At 55.8% G+C, this 24,338-nt stretch overlaps 1 protein-coding gene across 1 annotated transcript in view; it reads left to right on the forward strand.

Annotated features, from left to right (window-relative positions):
• The window catches only part of GLIS1 (GLIS family zinc finger 1), a 239,582-nt gene extending 219,833 nt beyond the window's left edge, over positions 1 to 19,749 (forward strand). Inside the window, 7 exon segments of the mRNA XM_020871407.2 lie at positions 2,415 to 2,525; positions 7,868 to 8,000; positions 13,132 to 13,288; positions 17,429 to 17,607; positions 18,207 to 18,325; positions 18,327 to 18,375; positions 19,255 to 19,749. Coding sequence (XP_020727066.2) covers positions 2,415 to 2,525; positions 7,868 to 8,000; positions 13,132 to 13,288; positions 17,429 to 17,607; positions 18,207 to 18,325; positions 18,327 to 18,375; positions 19,255 to 19,412 — 906 coding nt within the window. The 3' untranslated portion in view covers positions 19,413 to 19,749.
• The last annotated feature ends 4,589 nt before the right edge of the window (positions 19,750 to 24,338 follow it).

The following is a 24,338-nucleotide window of genomic DNA, read 5'->3' on the forward strand; positions in this document are numbered from 1 at the left end:
TGAGGCGACAGGTGTGGTGACCAGACACAGGGTCTGCTCAGCACACTTGAGTCGCTGACCTACCTGTGACTCACTGACTGCGTGCTGACCAAATCCTGCCACATCCCAGCTACTCCATGTGCAGTTCAAGTCCTGACTGCCACAGACTGTCCTGCCCTGGCCTCGGTTTCCTTACAGGGAAGATGGGGGCAATAGTCACTCCTTAGTCCACTTCCCTGGACCGTTCAGGGCTGCAGAAGAGAGGGGGCACCTTAGCAGAGGGGCATGGGCACTGCACTTCTGCAGGATCTTGGGCAAAGCGTCAGGCTCAGTTTCCTCATCTGTAAAGTGGGGGTGCTTTTTATGGGGTGGGTGTGCGACTGAGAGGAGATCGCAGCCGGCCAGCGCTGAGCACAGTGCCTGCACATTGGGGGGGCTCAGTATGTGAGGGGCCGTCTTGTGCATGGGTCAGGAGGGTGCTGTGAGGTGCTCGATGCCCACAGCATGGCCCGGAGTGTCCTGCTGTGAGCGAGGCCTTGAAGCTGGTGTGGTGACTGCAGGCCTGGGGCTTGGCTGCTGCTTGGGACAGCCAGCCACAGGGTTTCCTGAGGGCTCCTGGGGGAGCTGAGCTAGAGGAATGTTCTACACACGTCAGGCCCTGGAAAAACAAACACAGAGATGGGCCTTGTGCCCTCTTTCCAGGCTAGGGCGCCTGCACACACGGAGCTCTGTTTGTTTGCTTTTTGACAAAAGCGCGTGGATTTGTATCAGAGTCCCCTGGGGACAGGGCCTGGGGCAGAGCAGGGCAGGGCCCATGAGAGAACGTGCGTGCGTGCGTGCGTGCGTGCGTGTGTGTGTGTGTGTGTGTGTTGGGGTGGGAATCAGGACCAAGAAAAAAGGGCCCTGTGGGGTGTGGGTCTGTGTCTGTGTCTCTGGGTGGTTGTGTGGGGGGCAGGTCCGAGGCCTGCCTTCCACCCTCCCACTGTACCTGCCCTTCAGCGAGGCCAGCCCCTCACTGCTCTGTCTCTCTCTTTGCTCTCCTCTGCTTCTTTAACCTGGCAACTCTCCGCGGCAGCACCAAGGTATGGCCCTCTGTTTCTGCTCCCCGCCCCCAACCCCACGCTGCCCAGCAGGGCTGGCTCACATCGAGGTATAGGGGCAGTTCAGTAGGCATGGCTGGTGGGGACGTAGGCATCACCTCCAAACGTCCCCCACCACAGTGTCCCCTGCCAGTGGTTGGAGGCCAGAGGGCCCCGAGAAATCAGAGCTGCTGGACAGGGAGCCTTCAGGACTTCAAGCCCCAGTGGCAGCTGGAATCCCTGAGCTAGGTCTCATGGAGGTTTGCTTCTACAGGGAGCTCAGAATTCAGTTAGGGCCACAGAGCCCCTGACCTGGGATGAATCAGAAGGGACCCTTCCCAGAAGAAAACTCACCCCTGAACTGACCCAGCAGCACAGTTGGACAGGGCTACCGGTAGAAACTTGAGAAGTGGTGGTGGGAACCAGACTCAAGGAGAGGTTGGAGAGGAGGTGACGAGAGCTGGGTGTGCCGAGGGGTGAGGAGGGGTGAGGACTCAACCAGGGCTAAAGTCACAAAGGGCCTTCAGCGCCCGGAGATGGGCTCTATCCAAGGGCACCAGGGAGCCATGGGGGTTAGAAGGTGAGAGCGTGGCCAGGCCTGTGAGAAGGGCCCTGTGGCTGTGAATGAGAGGGGATATTGGAGGTGTAGAGAGCACACTGGGGTCTGGGTAGGAACCAGGGGAGGTGGTGGGCACCGACTTGTTCTAGAAGATGAATGAGGCTCCAAGGGAAAGGGAGGTGAAGGGCACCGATGCCCAGCCTACCCAGGGCTACACCTGAGACCCAGGACCCTCTGGTCTCCTGCGATTATGGGTTTGAGGACCTACAATTCTCATAGCCTGAGGACCAGTCTGGGGACTCTGGACCCACTGCAAGGGTTGGTCAGGGGCTCCCAGCCTGGGCCCTGCCTCTCTCCAGCTTGGTCCACGTTTGTGCCCTATTGCCTTGTGCTCTGTCCCACTCCTGTTCTTCCTCTTCCTCCTCCCCCTCTGCAAGGCCACCACCTCACTTTATTCCTTGTTCACTTGCTGCTTCTCTGCAGCTCTGAGCCACAAAGGGTGTACTTTTCTCAGAGCCAGTGTCAGAGCTGGAAGAAGTCTTAGAACTTGGGGGGCGGAGAAAGTGAGAGTCCGAGAGGGGAGGCACCTTACCTGAGGTCCCAGGATGAGGGTAGAATGGAGACAAACTCCTCCTTCACCACCAGGCCAGGCACCTTCTCCCCACCCGTGGGCAGGCCTGAGTCAGACTCCTCCTGGCTTAGGACACAGGGAGGGATAGGACGTGAGCCACACAGCAGGACGTAGGGCCTGGCGGGTGGCCCCCCACTCACCCCGCCTCTGCCCTCTGATGTTACAGAAGCCGTACGCCTGCCAGATCCCTGGCTGCTCCAAGCGCTACACAGACCCCAGCTCCCTCCGCAAGCACGTGAAGGCCCATTCAGCCAAAGAGCAGCAGGTGCGTAAGAAGGTAAGAGGGCTCCGTTCCAGGCCCATCTCCGCAGACAACCCCCACCCCCACCCTACCCGGCCTCCCATCCAGCATCAAGACAGGTAAAGATCACACTCCTTGCATGCATCCAGCCTTCCACACCCAAAGGTGTTACTGTTCCTCACCCTCCGTCTGCCTCCTACCAGCCCAGTTGTTAAGATAGTCCATGACTTATAGTGGTTTGGCTTCTGATGGTCCAGCTTACAATTTTTCAACTTTATGATAATACAATGGTGTTTTCACAAGTTCGGTAGAAACCGCACTTTGAAGTCTGATCTTCTCCCAGGCCTGCAATGTGTAGGATCTTCTCTTGTGATGCTGGGCAGCGGCAGCTGCTCGACCACAAGGGTGAACAACTGATACACTCACAGCTGTTCTGTTCCCAGGCCACCATTCTGCTTTTCACTTCCAGTACAGTATTCTGGAAATGAGCTATTCGGAAGTGAGCTATTCTGGAAGTATGTTACATGAACAATTCGGCACTTTGTTTGAGACAGGCTTTGCCTCAGGTGATTTTGCCCAGCCATAGGCTTGTGTAAGGAGAAGGCAATGGCACCCCACTCCAGTGTTTTTGCCTGGAGAATCCCAGGGATGGGGGAGCCTGGTGGGCTGCCGTCTATGGGATCACATAGAGTCGGACACAACTGAAGTGACTTAGCAGCAGCAGGTTTATATAAGTGTTCTGAGCACATTTAAGATAGGGGAGGCTAAACTATGGTATTAGGTAGGTTCAGTTCAGTTCAGTTGCTCAGTCATGTCCAACTCTTTGTTACCCGAAGGACTGCACCACCCCAGGCCTCCCTGCCCATCACAAACTCCCAGAGCTTCCTCAAACTCATGTCCATCGAGCTGGTGAAGCCATCCAAGCATCTCATCCTCTGTCATCCTCTTCTCCTCCTGCCTTCAATCTTTCCCAGAATCAGGTTCTTTTCCAGTTCTTTGCATTAGGTGGCCAAAGAATTGGAGCTTCAGCTTCAGGATCAGCCCTTCCAATGAATATTCAGGACTGATTTCCTTTAGGATGGACTGGTTTGATCTCTTTGCAGTTAAAGGGACTCTTAAGAGTCTTCTCCAACCCCACAGTTCAAAAGTACCAATTCTTCGGCGCTCAACTTTCTTTATGGTCCAACTCTCACATCCATACATGACTACTGGAAAAACCATAGCTTTAACTAGATGGACCTTTGTCGGCCAAGTCATGTCTCTGCTTTTTAATATGCTGTCTAGGTTGATCATAGCTTTTCTTCCAAAGAACAAGCATCTTTTAATTTCATGGCTGCAGTCACCATCTGCAGTGATTTTGGAGCCCGAGAAAATAAAGTTTGTCACTGTTTCCATTGTTTCCCCATCTATTTGCCATGAAGTGATGGGACCAGATGCTACGATCTTCATTTTTGAATGTTGAGTTTGGTAGGTTAGGTGTGAAAGTGAAAGTGAAACTGCTCAGTCCTGTCCAACTCTTTGTGACCCCATGAGCTGTAGCCTACCAGGTTCCACCATCCATGGGATTTTCCAGGCAAGAATACTGGAGTGGGTTGCCATTTCCTTCTCCAGGGGATCTTCCCGACCCAGGGATTGAACCCAGGTCTCCTGCATTGTAGGCAGACACTTTACCATCTGAGCCACCAGGGAAGTCAGGTTAGGTGTATTAAATGCAATTTTGATTTTTTATAGTTTCAGACCTTGATGGGTTTATGAGGCCATAACCTCATTATAAGTTGAGGGAGGTCTGTACTTCCTCACTCTCAGCCTGAAGACATTTATCCCCTGACCAGCTCCTGTCTCATCCATTTGCCCACTGACCCCCTTCACCAGGACATTCGTTTATAAACATTTGATGTCAGGCATTCAGGATGCAAAAATAAAACCATGGTCCCCACCTTCAGTGGGGACCCACAATATGACAAAGACTGCAATAGATGTGTGCAGAGGAGAAAATAGTCAAAGAACTGGGAAATGGCTTGGCCTATGGGGGGGAACTGGAGGGTCATGGAAGAAGTGATATGGGGCTGGGCTGGGGGCAGTGGTGTGCAGGCTCATGGCTGCTGGCAGTGTGGCCTTGGGCACTTGTCTTAGTGCCTCTGTTCTTCATGTCCTCAGCTGTCAGATGGGGGCATAGAGGACTTGCTTTTCAGGGTTGTCATGAGGATTAAACAAGGAAATCTATGTCAAGGGTTTGCTGACCAATACTTGACCCAAAGTAAAAGTTCCGAACAGAAGTCAGGAGGTGTTGTCATTAAGTCTTAAAGGAGTACGCGCTGGGCCTGTGAAGATGGGGCCCCAGAGAGTGACTGAAGCTTGAAACACTGTTTGAGGACCAGCCTCACACAGTCCCTGCCTGTCTCTGGGCTGAGCAGCGAGGCATGGAGGAGAGGCTATGGGGGTGGGGTGACAGGATGGCCCTGCAGAGGTGGCAGGGCTGCCCAGAAGATGGGGGGTTCCATCGAGGGGTTGTAGGCAGAGATGGGACACGTCACCCTGGAAGGTGGCAGTGGGGGCCGTGTAGAGAATGGGTCGAGGTGGTTAGAGGGACATTCGAGACAGGGAGGCCACTGCTGGGGGCAGGAGAGACATGGGGTGTGGGGGCTGACCTGGGGCAGGGTGGGAGGGGAGGAAGAGGGACTGGGCTTGGTGACTGCTTGGCTGGGTTGGGGGGACATGGCAGGAGGAGCGTGTGTCAGATATTGGAGGGGAGGGCAGGATGGGTGGATGGTGATCCCCTTCACCAGGACAGAGTATCTGAGAAAGAAGCAGGCTTGCAGGAGAAAGCAGCGGGTTCTGTTTTGGACAGGAGGCGTATGAACCGCTGAGGGACCCAGTGCGGTCGGAGGGACAGAACTGCAACTCGGGGCAGGACCTTACCTGGCTGGGTTTAAGCCACATCTCCCAAGGACCACTGGGGCCACAGGTCCTTGAGTGCCAGGGAGGGTGTGTGGCAGGGAGAGAAACACGAGGCCAATCTTGAGCCATCAGTGTGACAGAGGAGGACAGAGTGGGAAGACCCCATTAATTTGTTTAGCGGGATTCAGGAGCAGCTCCTGTTCTCCAAGCAGTGTTCTCAGAATTGTGGATACAGTGTAAAGAGGGCAGGAAAAGGCCTAGAGGCTGGAGAAGTAGACTGTTGTATAATCCAGGAGGTAGGGGTATACAGAAATGGGGTGCTAGGAGCAAGCAGACCTCAGTGGCAAAGAAAATGGGGAGGGGACAGCTTGGCTCGGGAGCCCCCTGGAAGCTGTAGAGCAGAGGAAGTGTGATCACAGCATTTGCTGTAAGCTTGCGGTGAACACAGCACAACCACATTCACCCTGAGAAGGGAGGGATGAATCTGGTGCTTCACAGGCTGTATCTCATCTAGGCCTCACTATAATCTTAGGAAGTGGGAGATTCCTCCCCATTTTAGAGATGTGGAAACTGAGGTTCAAAGAGGTAACAAGTCTGCCCAGGGTTGTGTGGTGTGGGAGGGACAGAGCCAGACCCATCTGCTTCCAGGGCACGAGCTCTGTCCACCGCTTTCAGGTTGAGGAGCCTGGGCAGGGACAGGGAATGGCCCGGGCTCCACGCCAGGGAGGCTTCTGTCCTGAGCGGACTGATGCCCAAGGACCAGAATCCTGCCCTGGTTTTCCCAGGCCCCGTGTTTGGCTCGTGCTGAGCCCCTGGGACCTGGGGCCGCAGATCTGCAAACTTCCCAACAATAAGCATCCATTAAAAGCCATCGGGGATGATGTATCTTTCTGGGTAAAGCGACCCTTGTATTATGACAGCTCCTTGGCAGCCCTGCTGCGTTTCAGAGAGAATTAGAAATGCTTTTCTTCCTTAATTCTCCTCTCCCGCTGCTCCTAATCCGATCGACATTGCGGTCTGCAAGAACATGCCTTGGCCCTCTTTTGCCAGAAACTTAATTTACATGGAAAACAGCTGCTGGGTCAGGGAGCCGAGAGCCCTTCAGGAGGCTAGGCATGCCTTCCCCGGGCCTGGGTGCTGGCCCGGCGGGTCTGGGTGCTGGCCCGGCGGGTTTGGGTGCTGGCCCGGTGGGCCTGGGAGGGTGGAAAACCCTCGGGCTGACTCCCAGCTGTCGTGTGACGTGCCACGAGGCTGTTGCCTTCTCTGGGTTGGTTTTGTCCCAGTTAAAATGAGGGTCTGGACGAGTCAATCTTCAGGCCTCTGATGGTCAGCTTTGGGAGTTCCCTGGGAGAAAGAACCCTTCCTACCCCGGTGCACAACCCCTCATCACTCGAGGACCCCTGTGCCCGTCTGGTCCGAGTTGGAGATGTGAAGACGTTCTGAGGAGTCAAGCTCAAGTCTGTATTTAGGGATAGCTGAGCACGATTGGCCAAAGACTTGCCAACCCCAGTGTGCTGTTAGCCGACACCCTCAAGGCCAGGTATCGACTCAGCGGGCCCACCGTCTCGTGACCGTGGGGGACTCAGCCAGTGGAGTCAGCCAGCCCTTCACCCAACACCTCCAACCGTTGTTCACACCTGTCCTCTCGTCACTCCTCTCAGCAGCCTGGCCTGAGGGGTGATTATTGCTGCTTAGGACGGCGGGAAGGGAGAGTCAGAGAGGTATTTGTCTAGTGTCACACAGGAAGTGAGAAGAAATGGAGCAGGATGGGGGTCCAGGTCTTCTGTCCCCAGCCCTGGACTCTTTCTGCTGCATTTTGTGCCAGGAAGGAAGAGAGATGGGAGTGGGGAGGAAGGAGGGAAAGACTCTTACTGCACATTTGCTGTATCCTACTCCCCCAGTGTCAGTCAGACCAGTCGTGGCCCAAGAACCTGCCCCACAGACCTCCAGCCTCCTGGGAGGCCCAGCTGCTGCACTTCGGTGCCCTCCTGGTATCTGTGCCAAGGCCACGCCCCCAGCGGGGGCTCCCAGCTAGTGACGGAGCCCGGGAGGCCCTGGAGGGATGTGAGGCCAGACCACTTCCTGGGAGACTTGGGACCCCACCGACTTCCAGCAGACTTAGGTGCCCTGAGGACTCCCTGGTCCCTGGGCTCCCAGTCTAGGAAGCGCCCACCAACTTCCTCTCCCTCCGTTCTTCGTTCTGTCTGGTGGCTTTCCCAGCATGCCCAGCTCTCCCTCACCTATTAAAAAATTGTTGCATGCTCAGTCTCGTCTTAGCATCTGCTTCTCAGCCTTGAACCAGCACCACTCTCACCGTGTCCACAGTTAGCTCCATTTGACAGCTGAGGAGTCTGAGGGGCAGTGAAGGAGGGGTCGTGCCCTGGAGCCACAGTCCTTCCTGCCCTGTCCCCTAGAGTGAGACTTGCTGGGGGGCAGGTGGTCTCGTGCTAACCCCCTCTCTCCCTCTGCTCACTCCCCAGCTGCACACAGGCCCTGACGCTGAGGCTGACGTCCTGACCGAGTGTCTGGCCCTGCAGCAGCTCCACACGTCCACACAGCTGGCTGCCAGCGACGGGAAGGGTGGCCGCGCCCTAGGCCAGGAACTGCTCCCAGGTAGGCAAGCGGGGAGGCAGGGCCGAGGGGGAGCCCTTTCTGCAGCCAGCCCTGCAGGCAGATGGCTGTGCTCCATGGGCAGCAGGGGCCACGTGGGCACGACCTGCTGGAGGCACCCACTCCTTGGACCTTCATTGCCCTGCAGCTCATCTCCCCAGGCCTATGTTCCTTCATACCCACTCCTCTGTGACTCACCATTGCCTGTGGGATGAAGTCCAGGCTCCTCCCCGGCCTCCTGGGGCTTAGGCATTCCTGGTGGCCTCCTGCCCCAAGCTTGGCACATTGGACGAGGTTCCCTGCACACACCAGCCTCCCTCTTGCCCGGGAACCACTGTACACACCTTGCCAGCCTCCACTCCCTGCACCTTCACTACAACAGGTCCCGCACTTTCTTCAGGACCCACCTCAGGGTTCATGCCTGGGCCCCAACTTAAAGTCCCATGTACTCCCCACCACGATTCCCTGCTTCAGAAGAGAAAACCGAAGCTCTGAGAGGATGGGCAGCTTGGCTGTAATTGCTTCCAGCTCATCATAAGATAGGGCCCCCCCAGGGCCCTGGGACCCTGCCACCCATCCATCCAGACGCTCAGAGCCTCCGGTGTAGCTGAGGCAGCCTGTCTGCCCCTCCCAGCAGCCGTGGGCCACGGGGCAGGTCTCAGGCCCCGGCTGGAATTCCTGGCTTCTTGGGAACCCAGCCCAGCAAAGGGCAGTGTAGCCCCTGGATTCCAGCTGACAATTCTTTTGCTCTGCCCCTTTCCCTGCCCCCTGAAAAAACCACAGTATCAGAGCAGAAAGCTTTTCCCATCCTCTGGGATTTCTTGAATTACCCCAACCATTTTAAACATTTTTTATTTTCTAGTTTTTTAAAATTCTTCCCCCTTAGCCTTAAAGTTGCAGCATGTTTAAAACTCTATCAAAGCACTTACCAAATAGCCTTGGGAAAAGAAGGTATTTTCCCTTTCTCTAGGCAGCCCTTCACAGGTCTGTGCTCAGACAGATCCACAAGGGTGAGGATAACCCAGGAGAATGGGTCCATGGAGGAGGGACCATACCCACCTCCCTCCAACTAGGGGTCCCTTCTGCCATGGCTGCACCTTACAGGGTCAAAGTTGCTAAAATACAGGGACCCTAGTAGAGAAGAGGCCCTAGAGCTGACCCAGTCTAGGGATGAAGGTTTGTGTCTCAAGTGCCAGCTGCCTGGAGCTGGAGCTCTGTATTGAGAAGGCTTCTGAGGCTTAGCAGGAAAGAGGGCTGGGACTGGTTAACAGTGGTTGCCCTGGGACAGAGGGGCAGAAGTCCTATAGGTGCATTGTTTTTACCACGGGAGATCTCAGGTCTGGGAAGGAAAAGGACTGACCTAAGGTCATCCAGGAAGGTCAGCAACAGATCCCATTTGGAAGCCTGTTCTCTCAGGTATCAGCCCAAGGCTTGTCTCAGGGAGGGCAGTCAGGACCAGCAACATCTCTTGAGCACCTTCTCAGGCTGGTCACTTTACAGCATCATCTCATCCAGTCCCCAGTGAGCCCATGCTGCAGATGAGAAGCAGTCACTGAGGCAGCACTGTGGATGGGAGGGGCAGTGGGGTAGCACCAAGCCTGCCCAGGCCTGCTCTAGCAGTGGGTCAGCAGCGTCTCCGCTGCTTGAGCCTGAGTTTCCCAACGGCCCCCGCCCACCCAGAAATCTGCTGTGACAACAAATGTGATTGTGGATATGATTACATATATAAAACCAATGTGATGGAGAATTTTGTCATTATTATTGTTGCTTACAGTGAAGGAGAAGAGTAGCTGTTTACTCATCCATCTCATGATAATGCAAAAGCCATCGTTTATTGAATATGTGCAGGAGCTGTTCTAGGGACTGCACATGTATGTGTTAACTAACATAATCCTCATGTCAGCCTCATAAAGTACATACTAGCATGCACTTTCTCTTCCAGACAAGGAAACTGAAGCCTTGCGAGCTAAAGTAACATTTTGCTGAGGTTCCACAATTAGTAAATGGCAGAGGCCGATTTGAATCCAGGCCATTTGGCTGCAGGCCATGCCCTTAACATGCTGTCTGCTGCCTATGCCATGTGGTGTGTGTATGTGTGTGTGTGCGCGCGCGCACCCGCATGCTCAGTCGTGTCTGACTCTTTGCGACCCCACACACTGAACCTGCCAGGTTCCTCTGCTCCACCCTGCCATACTGAGCACCTATTGTGTTCCAGACTCTGTGCGGGTCCCGTGCTCGAGCTACTTCCAGCACTGCAGGGAGAAAAGGGCCAGCCAGCCAAGCCCAGGAGTCCTGTCCCCCCGGGGCCATCAGGTTCTCCTGCAGACCCCACAGCGGATGCCTCAGGCACAGTTGGGAACAGATGTTAGGGCCAGAGGTTAAGCGCTCATGGCTGATGATTGATGACGCTGACTTACAGCCTGAAGTGGTGCGTTCTGGGGAGAGAATGAACGGGCCAGCCCTATGGTATCCCCACCCCTGCTGCTCCTTACGATAACGGTGGCTCCCTCCTTCCTGCCCACTGTCTGTCCACATGTTCAACATGCCTGGTTCACACACTCAGTCGCCCACTGTATATTTGCCCTCGGGGGCTGGACAGGGAGGCACCTGGACCGGGGCCGGGCAAAAGCAAGGGAAGGTGTGGACAGAAGAGTCCAGAACAGAGGGGTGAGGTTAGGGAGGGGTTGGTGAGAGCGGCCTCCAATCTTCACTGCCTGACTGTGTGAAGCCCCCCTGAGCTTGCCTATCATCAGGAAGGACCAGCTCTCCTCACAGGAAACCCTCAGGAATTTACCTGGCAGGCCTCCTTCAAGCCGCCCCAGGTAACGAGATGGGCAGTGAGGACGTGAGAAGCATGAGGTCAGCACGGCTGAGGGAAAGGGAGCAGGATTTATCAGGACTCTAGGCCTTCCCAACTGTCAGGCCTCCAAATTGGTTCAAGATGGCAGGCGAGGAGGTGCCGCAGAGAGAGGTGAGTGCAACAAGGCGTGAGCAGCGCTGAGCCAGGCCCTGTCCGCAGAAGCCCCCCTCCTGTGCCGTCCTGGCCACGCTGGGAGGGATGTGTGGCTGGGGGAGGAGGCAGATGGACGGATGGCTGGTGGTGTCCATGGGAGCAGAGATGCCCGAGACGGGGCAGGAGGGACTGGGGCTGAGAGGCAGAGGGCCCTCAAGAGCCCATTCAGAGCCTGGGTCTCACAGCCTGGCAATGGAGCCTGCACCAGAGGCCCTTAGCCTGACGGGCCAGTGCCTGAGCCGGAGCCTGACTTTAAATGAACTTTCTCTTGGTATCATTTGGGAGGACTGATTAGCTGCCCATTGCATGACTTTTGGCAAATTACTGCAGTTCTTAAGACTTAGTTTCTTCATCTTAAAATGAGATCATGTTATCTCCCCAAATTGACAGTTGTTGAGATGCTTAAACTTGATAGTGTGGGAAAAGACCTTGATGTGTAAGTATATTCTTAATGAATTGTTGTCAATAATAATACATTTATTGAAGAGTAGAATTTCACCTAATATAACCCCTCCATTGAATGTCTATTGCTCTAACTCTAGGCCAGGGTTGCAAACTGTTTTTGGTCTACAAACTATGCGGTGCCATAGTCCCCACCACTTCCTATCATTATCCCCTGCCAGTTCACTTATTCTGCTCCCTGCTGTGCCACCTAAGGCACTGAGCGTGCAATCCCTGCCCTTGTCCTGCTCAGTTCCTGGTAGTGGTTCCCTGAATCGCAGGCCTGGGATGGGCTAGTCTTGGAACCCCAACCAAGGGGTTGAGAAAGGAAAAGTTCCTCCTTGACCTCACCCATGAAAAGAGTGTGGTCTGTTTTCCAGTGGTCCTCGTGCGGTGCTGAGAGCATTGAGTGTGGATCCAGGATGACCAGAGTGACACTCAGAATGTAACAGCTGAGTACCTGATGCAGCCTCAGTGCAGCTCAGGGCCTGGTCCACAGGTCCACAGAGTCCTCCCAGGGCATCAACTTGATGAATTGATTTCTGGGAAAATTATGTCAATTTCTATGGAAATCAGTAAATGTGGCAGATTAAAGAGGGGGTGCAAAATTGGCCCCATTTTTTCAGATAAAATAGGGAACATCAAAAAATTGCAACCCTTGCTGTGACCTCCTCAGGCTCCAGTCCCAGAGGAAGGACTCGTTCTCCTGTCTTAATTCAGGTTCCTTGTGAAGGTCTTTGGGAAGCGTTGGCCTTGGTCACTACTCTCAGGCCCTCAGTGGGGTCCCTGGAGCAACATGTGACTGACATGTGTCAGTCATGACACATGTTGACCCCCCCCTTCCCTGAGCAAGATGTGTCCCCCATTTGATTCATTAGCCAACCTGTCTTCTTAACAAGGGAAAAACCCTAGGGAGTAAAAGGTGATAAAAGGTGGTCCCACTTGCAGGCGTCTTCCAGAGGTTTAGAAACTGAGACTCGAGCACGGCTGACACCTGTGCTCAGTTGAGATTCTCTTACAGTGTACATCCTACACAACCGTCTGTGGCATCCCTTTTCCCAGGCTGACCTGCCATCCAGCTAGCACAGCCATCCTGTCTCTGGAACCCCTCACGGCAGACATCCAGGCTCTCCTCGCACACCTCTGCGGACGGGCAGTTCATTTTCTCCAAGGGCAGCCTGTGACCCTACCGCAAGTCTGCCTGAGCTCCAGTCTGCTTCTCTCAAGCTTCCTTTCATCCCAGGGCCTCTGTCTACTGGGGCTCCATGGAGCAAGCTCCTTCTTTCCCAGAACAGCTCCAGAGATTTGAGGCGGCTTACTCCATTCAAATCTGCCTCTGCCCCAGTAAATATACACACACACACACTCTCTCTCTCTGTCTCTCTCTCTCTCTCTCTCACAGGGTCCAACCACCCCACACCTCTGACAGCCCCATGTCAGCCCACCTCTGTGCTCAGCATGGACCTCAGCGCCACACAAAACCCTTCAGCTACAGCATGAACAGAGCACAGTGGGGCCATTATCTCCCCCGTCTTTGCTCCTAACCATCTAGGAATACAACTTTGCTGGTTTCGCTTCTTGTCTTTCTCTCTCCATAAGCAGGCACACAGTTCCTGGGGTAACTACAGCCGTCTCTAGGGAGCAGCCGAAGTCCAGTGATAATTGTTTGCTTCCCTACAGGCATGTATCCTGGCTCCATCACCCCCCATAATGGGCTGGCAGCAAGCATCCTGCCCTCTATGCCTGATGTCCCTTCCAGGCACCACCCACTGGACTCCACCACCAGTTCCCACCACCATCTGTCCCCTCTGCCCACGGCTGAGAGCACCCGGGATGGGTATGTATAGCAAGCCAGTCCTCCTCCTCTGGGGCATCAGATGGGCACCTGCACGGGTGGCAGGTGAGGGCAGGCATCCCACACTCTAAATGGTTGTTACTGATAATGAAGGTAGCCAGCATTTATGCAGCACCTACTGAGTACTGTGCTCTGTACCAAATACTCACTGGGCACAATTTCCTCCTTGCCTCACAGGCATCCTACCAGGTGGATTATATTATCATGGGGCTTCCTGGCACCTCACCTCGTGCCCCGTCCCCTCCCCAGTGGGGGCGGCCCCAGGAAGGTGCTGCATACCCCCTACCCCTGACCCTGACCCAGACCCTCTGGGCTGGGCTGCTGCACCCAGGCCTTCTTGGGAGCCTCACCCTGACTTCTCTTTGGCTTGTACTGTGTGTTTGGTGAGCAGATTATTTGCCCCCACCACCCACTCTGTAGATGCCCACCTAGGCCTCGTCCCCACTTCTGGCCCTGCAGCTGTGACCACTGGCCGGGGCTGTCCAGAAGGCTTTACTGCAGGACCCCTTCAGGAAGGGGGCCTTTTCCTCCATTCAGTGTGATTCCCGTTGTGGTCACTTAATTGTCTAGAAACAAAGAATGTGTTAATTGTTGGCACCTAATACTTGGGAAATCTTTTCCTTGCAAATGAGTAGAGGGAAGCCTCACAGCCCTTCCCCCTACCCTTCTTGCTACTTTTGCTCATCAACAGCAAGACTTGAGCAATCTTGTCCCCCGAAGCCTGATCCCACCACCTTCCTCCTCCCCTGTCCTTCCTTCTCAAGGTCGAAGCCTTGGCATTGGCCTTGGCCTGCTTGTGCCTGGGGCCGCTGGCCTGAGTTCATTACCCAGTTTGTTGTCCAGTGCTCCTCCTGCTACTCACTCACCTGTTTCTCTCAGTGTCCAGTTACTGATCCCCTGGTATGGGGCCACTGATTCCCCCAGCCCTGGTGAAGCTCCCTGTGATAGACCTACAGGGATTTCCCACACTGGGCGAGTAACCCTCTGGGAAGAAAGAAGAGGCTGTGGAAAGCCAGAGAAGAACCCAGTGCAGTGGGGGAATATATCAGGGAGGGCTTCCTGGAGGTGATGCTAAGCGGGGCCTCCAAGGTTAAGTAGGAGTGGAGAGGTTGGGAGGAAGGGCAGGTGTGGTGAGAGCGTAGTGTGTTCTGGGAAGCCTGGACCTTCATGTGGGGTGACACGGTCAGGAGAGAGGTCACCAGGGCCAGATCACGAGGCCTATGACAGGACTTGTCTGCAAGGTGTTGAGCAGTGAGCAAGTCAGGTTTGGGGATGAGAAGACACAGCTTGCAGTGTGGGGCTGGACTGCAGTGTCCACAGTGAGTGAATGGCAGCTCAAGCCAGCACCGGTGGGAGGGAGGAGGGACCCCCAGCAGGCGAGAGTCCCATGGAGTGAGCAGGACTTGAGGACAGTCTGGCCGGGTTGGGAGAGGAGAGCTTGTCAGAGGTGAACCCATGGGCATGCAGGGTGTGCCCTAGATGTTCACGGAGCAGGGAAGTCTGGCTGTGTATGCCAAAGAGCCACAAAGAGGCAGCCTGATGGAGCACCAAGGGGAACCCAGAAAATCAAGTCTTCCTGGAGCCTAGCTTCCTCATCTGTAAAATGGGCATTAAAATACCCTTCTCTGCGAAAGTGGTGAGGATCAGGTACACAAGCCTGATATTTTATGTGTCATCTGGTATAGGCTCCATGGACACTAGCCTCCTGTCCCTCACTCACCCACCCACCAACCGGCTCCGGCCACCTGCTCACCCACAGCCAGCCCCCAAACATCTCCAGCCAAAGACAAATAAACCACAGAGGCCTTTCCCCACTTGGGCCTGTGCACTCTGCTCCGCCTCATTCATCACCTGCCTGCTGCCTGCGTAAGTGCCCATCAAGAATTCCTGCAGCGAGAGGCAGAGTGATGACAAGACTGAGACGGGACCCCCAGCCCGCCCGGCCACCCGCGCCTGCGGGAGCGACAGGCAAGCCATCCCCACCAGCCAGGCGCCCAGGCTCCCCCGGGGCTGCCTGAGAGAAGGGCCCTCATGCCTGACACTAGGACCGGGCCCAGCTTGAATGGGTTTCTTTTTTCAGCCCCTGAGAAGAGGCAAGGAAGGGGGGAAAGCCTTCAGCCTCCCTTTCCTGCCAAAATCAACAAGGAAGGCCACTCGTGGCTCCCCGGCGGTTTGCTGGGACGTTAAATAGCTTGACAGAATTATCTGATTCACTCAAAAATATGCTAAGAGGGCCTGACTTCATGACCAAATTTATTTACCCTGGCTCAGAGAAGACGCCCAATAGGGTGGTTTTTTTTTTTTTCCTCCCCGGCCATGTACGAGGTATGAAGCTCTCGTCTGCCAGGCCAGTGAGGTTTTTATTAATTTTTATAGGTTCCAATTGAAGCAAAAATATTTGATTTAGGGATCATTTGCATGACTCAGAAGAGGCGCTCCAGACGATCTTTTTTCCTTTAGAGTTCAGGTAGAGCGGTAGAACCTCAGCCTCCCCGTCCACTTCGGAGAGAGTCGTGTTCTGTTTAATTTCACTGGCTGTGAAGGTGGCAAATGTGAATTTATGGCAGGTTTGAGACAGGAAAAACAAACTTTGAAAATGCATGTTTTTTCCCCTTCAGATCTGGTTCTCCTTAAAAGTCTGCCGTGCTGTTAATCTCTGGATTTTGTAGTTGAGTGATTCAGAAACCCATTTGTTACTATTTATCAGCTGTTTGCTGTGTGCCAGGCCTGGTGCTGAGCAGGGAGTGACTGAGAAGACCAGGCCTGGCCCTCCCCACAGGGTCTCTCCCAATAGAGAGGATGGACAGGAAGTAGGGGAAGAGCTGGGGTGTGGGTGCCAGGATGGGGTTGGCATAAGACAGGAGGGTACCACGCAGCAGGCTGGAGGGGGGAGGGGCCACCCTTCCGGCCATGCCTGGGCTCAGCCTCGGCCCAGAGAACTGGTTTTGAGGACACATGGCTTGTACACCGCCCTCCACAGTTTCTAGAGCACAGTTGTAGACCCACTTGATGACCCTGTGAGAACAGGCTTAGAAATATTAATGATGGTGATAATGACGGTTAACTCATGGAGCCTTGAAGAGGATCATTTCATTAACTTCAGGAGGCTGGCCTGGACCTCCAGTGTTTCCGATCCTGGCCTGGGGACCAGGGTCCCAGTGCGGAAGCCCTCTTCTGCTGTCTTCAGCACAGTCACAGGGGTGCGTGTCCCAGACGCTGGAATGATGACAATGCAGTGTCATCACAGGGGCAGGGACAGCAGGAGGCCGGCGTTAAGAGAGAGCAGATGGGGACCCTGCAGAACTACAGATGTGAAGACCACCAGCCTCTCCCCAGATCTCCTTTCTCCGTTTCGAGAAAGACACTGGTCTGTCATGCTTCCTCAAGTCTTAGAGGGTGGGCAGGGATAGCATGGCTAGCGTGGAGAGGTTACATGGAGCTATGACAGTGAGTGTATGGGGTATTTTAACATGAATGGTCCAACATAGCCATTAATGCAAAGAAGAAACTAAAGACTCTGAACCTCCACACTCTCTGTCTTTCTGCAATCATTGCACGTAAATAGTTCAGAGGCTGTGAGCCTTCAGCCCAGTCCCCCTGACCCCAGAGTCATTGTGGTTCGCGTGAGCAGACCTCAAGGGCTCAGGAAGGTGGCACAAGGAAGGGACCTGATGTCCAGTGATGTGCAGCCTGGTTAGACATCCTGCCAGGGCTCATCTGGGTTCAGGGCCAGCAACTGTTAGCCACTGTGGTCTTATTCCAGAATGTGAGCTTCCTTCAGGCTTTGTACAAGTGGAGGTGGTGAGTCCCCCATCACAGGATGTATGCAAGTGGAGGAGAGATGGCGAGAGATGTAGACAGAAAATCCCTAAAAGTACACCATGCAGGAGACTAAAGCCCAACTTGGACAACAGGCCTAACTGCTAGTTTTCCTTCCCTTCATCTTGATGATAATGCTGATGATTCATGGAGTGGCTAAGAATGTTTCTGACATCATCCTGGCTGCTGTGTCTTCATTGTTTTATTTAATTTTACCCTCACAGAACCCACGAGATCAGTGCTGTGTGTCTGGGACTAACTTGGACAACCTCTATGAACCTTGGCTGTCTCTCTTCTCTCCAGGTTGGGACCTGGCCTCCTCTCACCCATGGTCAGTCCACTGAAGGGGCTTGGGCCACCCCCATTGCCACCATCCTCCCAGAGCCATTCTCCGGGGGGCCAGCCCTTCCCCACACTCCCCAGCAAGCCACCCTACCCGCCCTTCCAGAGCCCTCCTCCCCAGCCTCTGCCCAGCCCTCAAGGTAAGCTCTGGCCGGGATGGAGTGGGCCCTTTGCAGATATACCCAGTGACTCCCGCTTGGGCTGTGTGAGAGGAAGGAGACACTGGCTCTCTGGGTGGCAGTCAGGTACCTGGGATGGTGGCTGCCACGAGGGCCACGCTGGGAGAAGGCGAGAGACAGGTGACCCGATGTGCCTCACTGGGGGTCTCTTCCAGGAGGAAATTTGTCATGAGGGGTGAGAAAGAGTTTGTCCCATCCACCAGGCATCAAAGGGAACATCATGGGGAGCAGTGACTGGAGGTGGGGATGGCTGGCTCTTTGGAGGAGCTGTGAGCGATGGGGTATCTTAGAGCAGAAAGGCATGGAGGACCCCGAGTCCCTGCCCTCCAAGCACTGTCGGCAGATGCAGCCATGTGACAGCACTTTGCTCAGCTCTCTCTAGGGTGGGACCCCCGGCACCTCCAGGCCCTCTGGCCTGGGGCTCTCTCCTCCCGTTCACACCCACCAGGCCCACAGGACAGTGCGGGAGGCTGAGCAGCACAGCGGGGACCGGGACGGTCCCCTCCTCCCTCTCTGGGCATCTTCCCTCTGAATGCAGCCCCTGCCGCCTCCCCCTGCAGGCTACCAGGGCAGCTTCCACTCCATCCAGAATTGCTTCCCCTATGGTGACTGCTACCGGTTGGCTGAGCAGGCCGCCAGTGGGGACGGACTGGCGGGGGAGGCCCATGGTTTCAACCCTGCTGCGGCCCAACGGCTGTCATGGCCTTAGTGCACCTTTACCTGCCCCAGGTAAGCCTGTCCTGCGTGCCTCCTTCCCATTCTTGTGCTCTGTGCTTTGTGCATGTCGGGATGGAGAACCCACTGAGAGGGGAGGGCTGCACACAGCCCAGGTGGAATCGGGCCCAGACCACAGGGCCTGGTCGGAGTAAGAGCATCAGAAGCGGGGTCCAGAAATTCCCAGATCAGTCTCAGGGCTCAGAGCTAGCTGGAAGCTACAAGGACTGGGCAGGATGGGGGCACCAGACAAAGGGGAGACTGGTATCCTGTCCCAAGGCCCTTTGGGCAGCTGTGGGCGTGCAGTAGGGGGTGGGGGAACGAGCACCAAGGCACAGCTGAGTACACACAAACCTGTGGGTCATCTGCATGTGAGCCTGTGTATCCCTGCTCACACACATGCTCCCAGGTCTGCACATGTCTTCTTTCTGCACGTGTTTGTGGGGCCTGTCTGTGTGGACACGGGTATGCATGTGCATGTAAGGTCAGCACAGGGTCTTCCTGGCAGTGTGAGCCCGCTGTGTGTGTAAGGAACTCCCTGGCACGTGTGCTCCACATCGCGTTTGTGCTGACGTTCACGCCCTGTCTGTGCACACGTGTCCTCCTCCTGTGATCCCTCCTTTGTGTGTGTGCACACATGTGTGTGCATGGTTGTGTATTAGCAAGTTTGGGCCATTTTGTATGATGGTGCTTGTGTGCAGGTATATGGCTATGTGTTCAAGTACAGTATACTCTGTGAGTGGACACGTGTCACACATGTACACCGGATATGTACCTGCTCAAAGGTGTACTGGGGGTGGGCGGGAGGTGGGGAACACGGAGGAGTGTGTTCTGTTTGCTCACACGTGGTTGGTGTGAGTTCTCCAGCCTGGACCCTGTCCCCCACATCCACAGGCTACGAGACCCTGACCGAGGCCCCGTGTCCCCCCACGCTGCCACCGCAGTCATCTGAGGACGTCGTGTCCAGCGGCCCCGAGGACTGTGGCTTCTTCCCTAACGGGGCTTTTGACCACTGCCTGAGTCACATCCCCTCCATCTACACAGACACCTGAATGCCGCCCACACCTGCCTGCCCTCCACCGCCGATGCTACCCCCCCGCCACCGGCCGGCTGTTCCCACCTTCGGAGCACCCAGCCGGAGCAGCCAGGCCACTGCTCCCCAGAACGCAGCCGGGTCTGGCCACGAGTGAGCCTCTAAGCCCCAGCCAGGTGCTCAGAGGTGCCCGTCAGGATCCGTGACCTGTGACATCCCTTGACTGTGTCTTCCTCTTGTCTCCCCAGTGGTTTTGAAATCACAGACCTCGTGTATATAAATTGTACAGAACTTGTTTTCCATGCCCCTGCCAGTTTTATATTTTTGGTTTTACAAGAAAAACATTAAAAACTGGAAACGAGACTTGGGGGCTGCTTTGTGATTCAGCCTAGAGGCTGAGACCAGGAGGGTGTAACGGGGCAGGGGTGCAGAGCCCAGCTTGGTCCCTGACTTCTGTCGGTGGGAACCCTGTCACATGGTCCCGCGTGTGCTGTGGGCCTTACAGACACCAGCACGGGTCCCAGGACAACAGTGAAAGGCAAAAGCTCATGCACGCTGGCAGGCAGGCAGACCAAGGCTGGGGCTGAAATTGGAATTCCAACATGACCCAGACCTTTGCTCTCTGCACTGACTCCTCGGTTGATGGAAAAACATGCTTCACTCCTGAAGCTGGCTTTGGGTAAACAGGCGAGGCCTTCCAGGGACAGAGCCCAGACAGCCTCGGCAGGCAAGGGGCAGAGAAGCAGGGCCCCTGAAGATGGAAGTGCAGAGAACCTCCTTTGTACATAGAGCCCCGCACACCCCGAGTAGCTCAGGAGGATGGGGAGAGGAGGCCAGCTCTGAGGGCACCAAGGTTCCCTTCCCACAAGGCCGCCGCCCTCCTCTCCCTCCCTCCCTCCCCGCAGCCCAGGCCTGTGCAGGTGTCTGAACAGCGTCCTGTGTCTCACCTCGTCACCCTGAAGGTCACCTGGTTAAAAAAAAAATCCTCAAGGAAAATTTTTGCCATGTCACTGCTGAAGTGAAGTGAAGCAAAGGAGGCCATGTTTACTGAGCACCTACTGTGTGCAGGGCTCTCCTCCACCCGACACCACCCCTGCTCGGGGAAGCAGCCCTGTGGAGGGTCTTTCTATCCCAGTTTAGGTGAGAGGAGCAGCTGGGATCTAAACCCAGGTCAAAAGGACGCCATCCTTTCATACTGCATGGTCAGTTTAGGCAAAGCAAGATGCAAAGATCCAGTCAACCTCTTCTTAAGAAGAGAGGTAACTAGGATTCAGAGGGGCCACCCAACCAAGTGGGGCAGAACCCGTGATGCGTGGCCAATCCCGCCCCATAATCTATGGGGGCTTGTGACAGCTGCTGTGTGCCGGCTTGTGGGCTTCCTGGGTCAGCTCATTCACACCAGATGGACGCTCTGCCTGCCCTTGTCCAGGGCTGACCTATCTCGGGCTCCCTTGCCGCTGGCTCCTGGCTGTCTGCAGCCCATGAGGAGCCTAGCATGGCAGGGAGGGGGAGGAGGTGCCCCTGGAGACCCGTGTCTTCCTGTGAAAGTCAAGGGCCTTCTCACATGGCCCACATTCTCCACTTCAGTCAGGGGCTGGCGCTGGAATCACTCCCACTCTTAGGAAAGTCAGGACACCGCACTGTCCTGACTTGTTAGCCTGACACCCAGCTCACAGCCTGTGTGTCATCCCTCGTTGAACCCTCCTTGGCTTCCCCAGACTGCAAGGGCCATGTGTTTCCTGCCACAGCCAGGCTGACAGTTCCTCCCATTTTACAGATGCGGAGACTGAAGGACGGTGAAGTCAAGTCACCTGTCCTTACAGTACAGCCAGGAGATGTTGAGCTGGGATCTTGACCCAGGCCTCAGGCCCCAGAGTACATGCTCTCACCCCTGTGACCCCTCGAAGACTCGGGGTGACCTGGCCCCCACCTCCTCTCCTGGCCCCAACCTCCCAGAGGGCAGGCCAGTCTAAGCCCCTCGCAGGGAGCAATGGGCCCAATGTCACTCATCACATCAGCATGTGTGATGGGGACCCGGGGCTTCTGACTCCCACCCAGGCTCCCCTCACCCCCTTGTCCCATCCCCCACTGGGTTTGTGGAACTAATTAGGTCGTGGCAAAATTCCTTTAACAGGGATGCTCAGGAATCAATACTGCTTGTCATTGTGAGCACTTAATCCACTCCAGATAAGCAGAATTAAACTGTACAATGAGAACATATTTTTATTAATAATGAAAAGGGCTGAGCCGTGAGCGGGAGAACACACAGGGAGCTGGCAGTTGGATCCCATTTAATTTCAGAGAGATGGAGAGAGGGAGAAAAGGAGACAAAGGCAGGAGAAACAAAGGACAGAGAGAGAGAACGGGACTGGAGACCAGGCGGGGGCCCAGAGCCGGTGCGCCATGGGGCTCCGTGGGTCACAACTTCCGTGAACGACCCTGAACAGGGATTGCTCCTCTGCCCTGCTGGGGTCTCCTCGGAGCCTCTGATCCTCCTCCTGGCATCATCAGGGGGACCCTCTGTCCTGATGCCCTGAGACCACAGGTTCCCTCCAGTTCTAAGGGTGCATAACAGCAGGTTGGACCCCAGGGCAGGGCCTGCTGGGAGACTGGACCTGAGCCCCTCCCTGGCCAGGGCTCCCTGCCTCCCTTATTTAGAAAACACCATGATCCGTGCCCCTCCTGAGCCCTGCCCCCCTCTGCTAGGGACTCGGCCGCAAGAGGGGCACCGAGGGCATGGGGATTACTGCCCCTATGAGGAGGCACACCCGCTGCCCACCCCACACCCCCAGGAGGACTGGAGTCAGATGGCGGCCGTGGTGCTTCTCACCTGAGGAGCCTCTCTGGGCCGTGGAGCTGAGTTAGCCCAGGGGGCCCCTAAGAAGAACCCAGAGTGCAGACCCACAGGCCTGTAGAGACTGTGACCACACTGCCCTCCCCGCCCAGCCCCGCAGACAGCCCGGCAGCCCTAGCCTTTGTCCAGGCCACGCTGAGACTGGCCACCTCCGCTGCGCCTGGTCTGTCTCCATCAGGGGCCCTCTGACCCCCATCTCCCTTCCCTCTATCTCCCCGCTCCCTTTCCCTGTCTTCCCGTTTCTCCACAGCATCCTTTTCCTCCCTCCTCCTCCAATTCTCTCCCTCCTCCCTTTCTCCACTCCTCCGAATTCATGGCTTTGCTTCTCTTTCCCCGTGTTCTCGTTCCCTTTCTCTTTAAGCTGTGAGGTCTGACCCCAGATAAGGAGGCTGTCTTCTCTCTCTCCCTATCCTCCTGTATGTGCTTCCTCCTTCCTTCCTCCTGTCCGATTCTCTGTGGTCCAGGGGCCCGAGGGGACTTGCCCAAGGTGCAGAAGAGGGCTGAGAAGCAGACCTAGAGGAGGTCAGTGGGGAGAGGTTTTGGGGAGAGCAGCCAGTGGGTTTTTCCCTGAGTAATATTTTATGCAGCATTTCTATGTGTTTGGAGTGGGGTTAGGTGAAGGGGTGTGGTGTCAACTCGGATCGCCCTCTGTCGGAAAGTGGAATCTCCAGCCCTGTGCGTCAGGGCTTGTTTTCTTCTGCCGTGGAAAACCAGGCTGCAGCCAGTAGTTTCAAGCTCCTCCCACATTGCGTGTCTACTGACACGCTGTCTGCCTAGATGCCTCACAGTGGAAGTGACGGCGAGGCCTCTTCCGGTGACTTCAGAGTTGCTGGATCCCTCTGCCTGTGACTCCCCTCACACTCACATTCAGGCCGCTGCCTGTTCCTTTGCCCCTCAATCCCAGGGCAGCCGGCAGGAGCCCCAGAGCCGTGCGAGATGGAGCCCATTTGGTTGAGTCCTAGGCAGTCAGACCCAGGTGGGCAGGAAGGAGCACCCCAGAGTGGGGGTGGCGACCTGGCCCGCTGCTGCTCTGCCACTGCAGCCCCAGCTGCCCTATTTCTACTGCTGGGACAGGAGCCCATGACACTGACCCCTTCCTCAACCTGAATTCCACCTGCCAGGTGGGGTGAATGGGTTTCAGGATCTCCCCTTGCACCCAGGGTCCCCTTGATGGTGGGTGCATACCTGGAGACCCAGGGACTCCCCCCGCCTCTCCATCCTCTATTCCTGATGGCCCTTGTGGTTCCCTGTGACCCAGACCCTCAGGGCTGAGAGGGCCCTGAGGCCCCCGCTCCACTCCCACCTTCATAGATGGAGAAAGGACCAGAGAGACTCCATTTCTGCACCCCTTTCCAGCCTCCATCCACACCCCCTAGTCCAGCCTAATGGGCATGGAGAATGGGGCTGCAGGCAAGGGAGTAGTCAGGGTGATGTGCCAGGTTTGTACCTGAGATGCTGCCTTCCACCTGTGCCCATGGAGGAACGGACTGGGGAAGTTCCCACTAGGACATTCGCCCTGTGAGGGCAGGTCCTGACCTGTCCTCCTCACTGCTGACTGCCCAGCTCCTAGGGCAGTGCTGGGCACACAGAGGTGCTCAATGTATGCTTGTCACATACATCAGTGGAGCAGAGAGATGGGAGCAAGGAAACATGGGCCTGTCTGCATAGAACCCCATGCACAGTACAAGTATTTGTTATGTCAACTGCCTGACCAGTCCCTCATCTTAAAAATGAGGAGACAGGCCCAATGGGGATGTGATGTGTCCAAAGTGACAGAGAAGGTCAGTGACAGGCAGGGGAGAATCCCAGCCTCCTGGGTCCAGCCTGCGCTCTGTCCACACACCCTGCCAGAAAATCTGCTGCAGCCCATGCTTTATGGCTCCTATGGAGCCTGTGAGACACTGCGGCAAGTGCTCAGCAAGGTAAGCGCGACAGCCCCATTTTACAGAGGAAGGAAGTGAAGGAAGGATCGTCCTTTGCAGGGGAAGGAACTGAGGCTCAGAGAGGTGGCTCGCCCAAGGCTGCCAAGAGAGTCAGGGCAGACAGAGTGGGAATCCCAGTGCAGGGCCTGGGGGATGGCCCGAGGAGTTC

The sequence above is a fragment of the Odocoileus virginianus genome, chromosome 5 (assembly GCF_023699985.2).
Source record: "Odocoileus virginianus isolate 20LAN1187 ecotype Illinois chromosome 5, Ovbor_1.2, whole genome shotgun sequence".
In the NCBI taxonomy this organism is placed as follows: domain Eukaryota; kingdom Metazoa; phylum Chordata; class Mammalia; order Artiodactyla; family Cervidae; genus Odocoileus; species Odocoileus virginianus.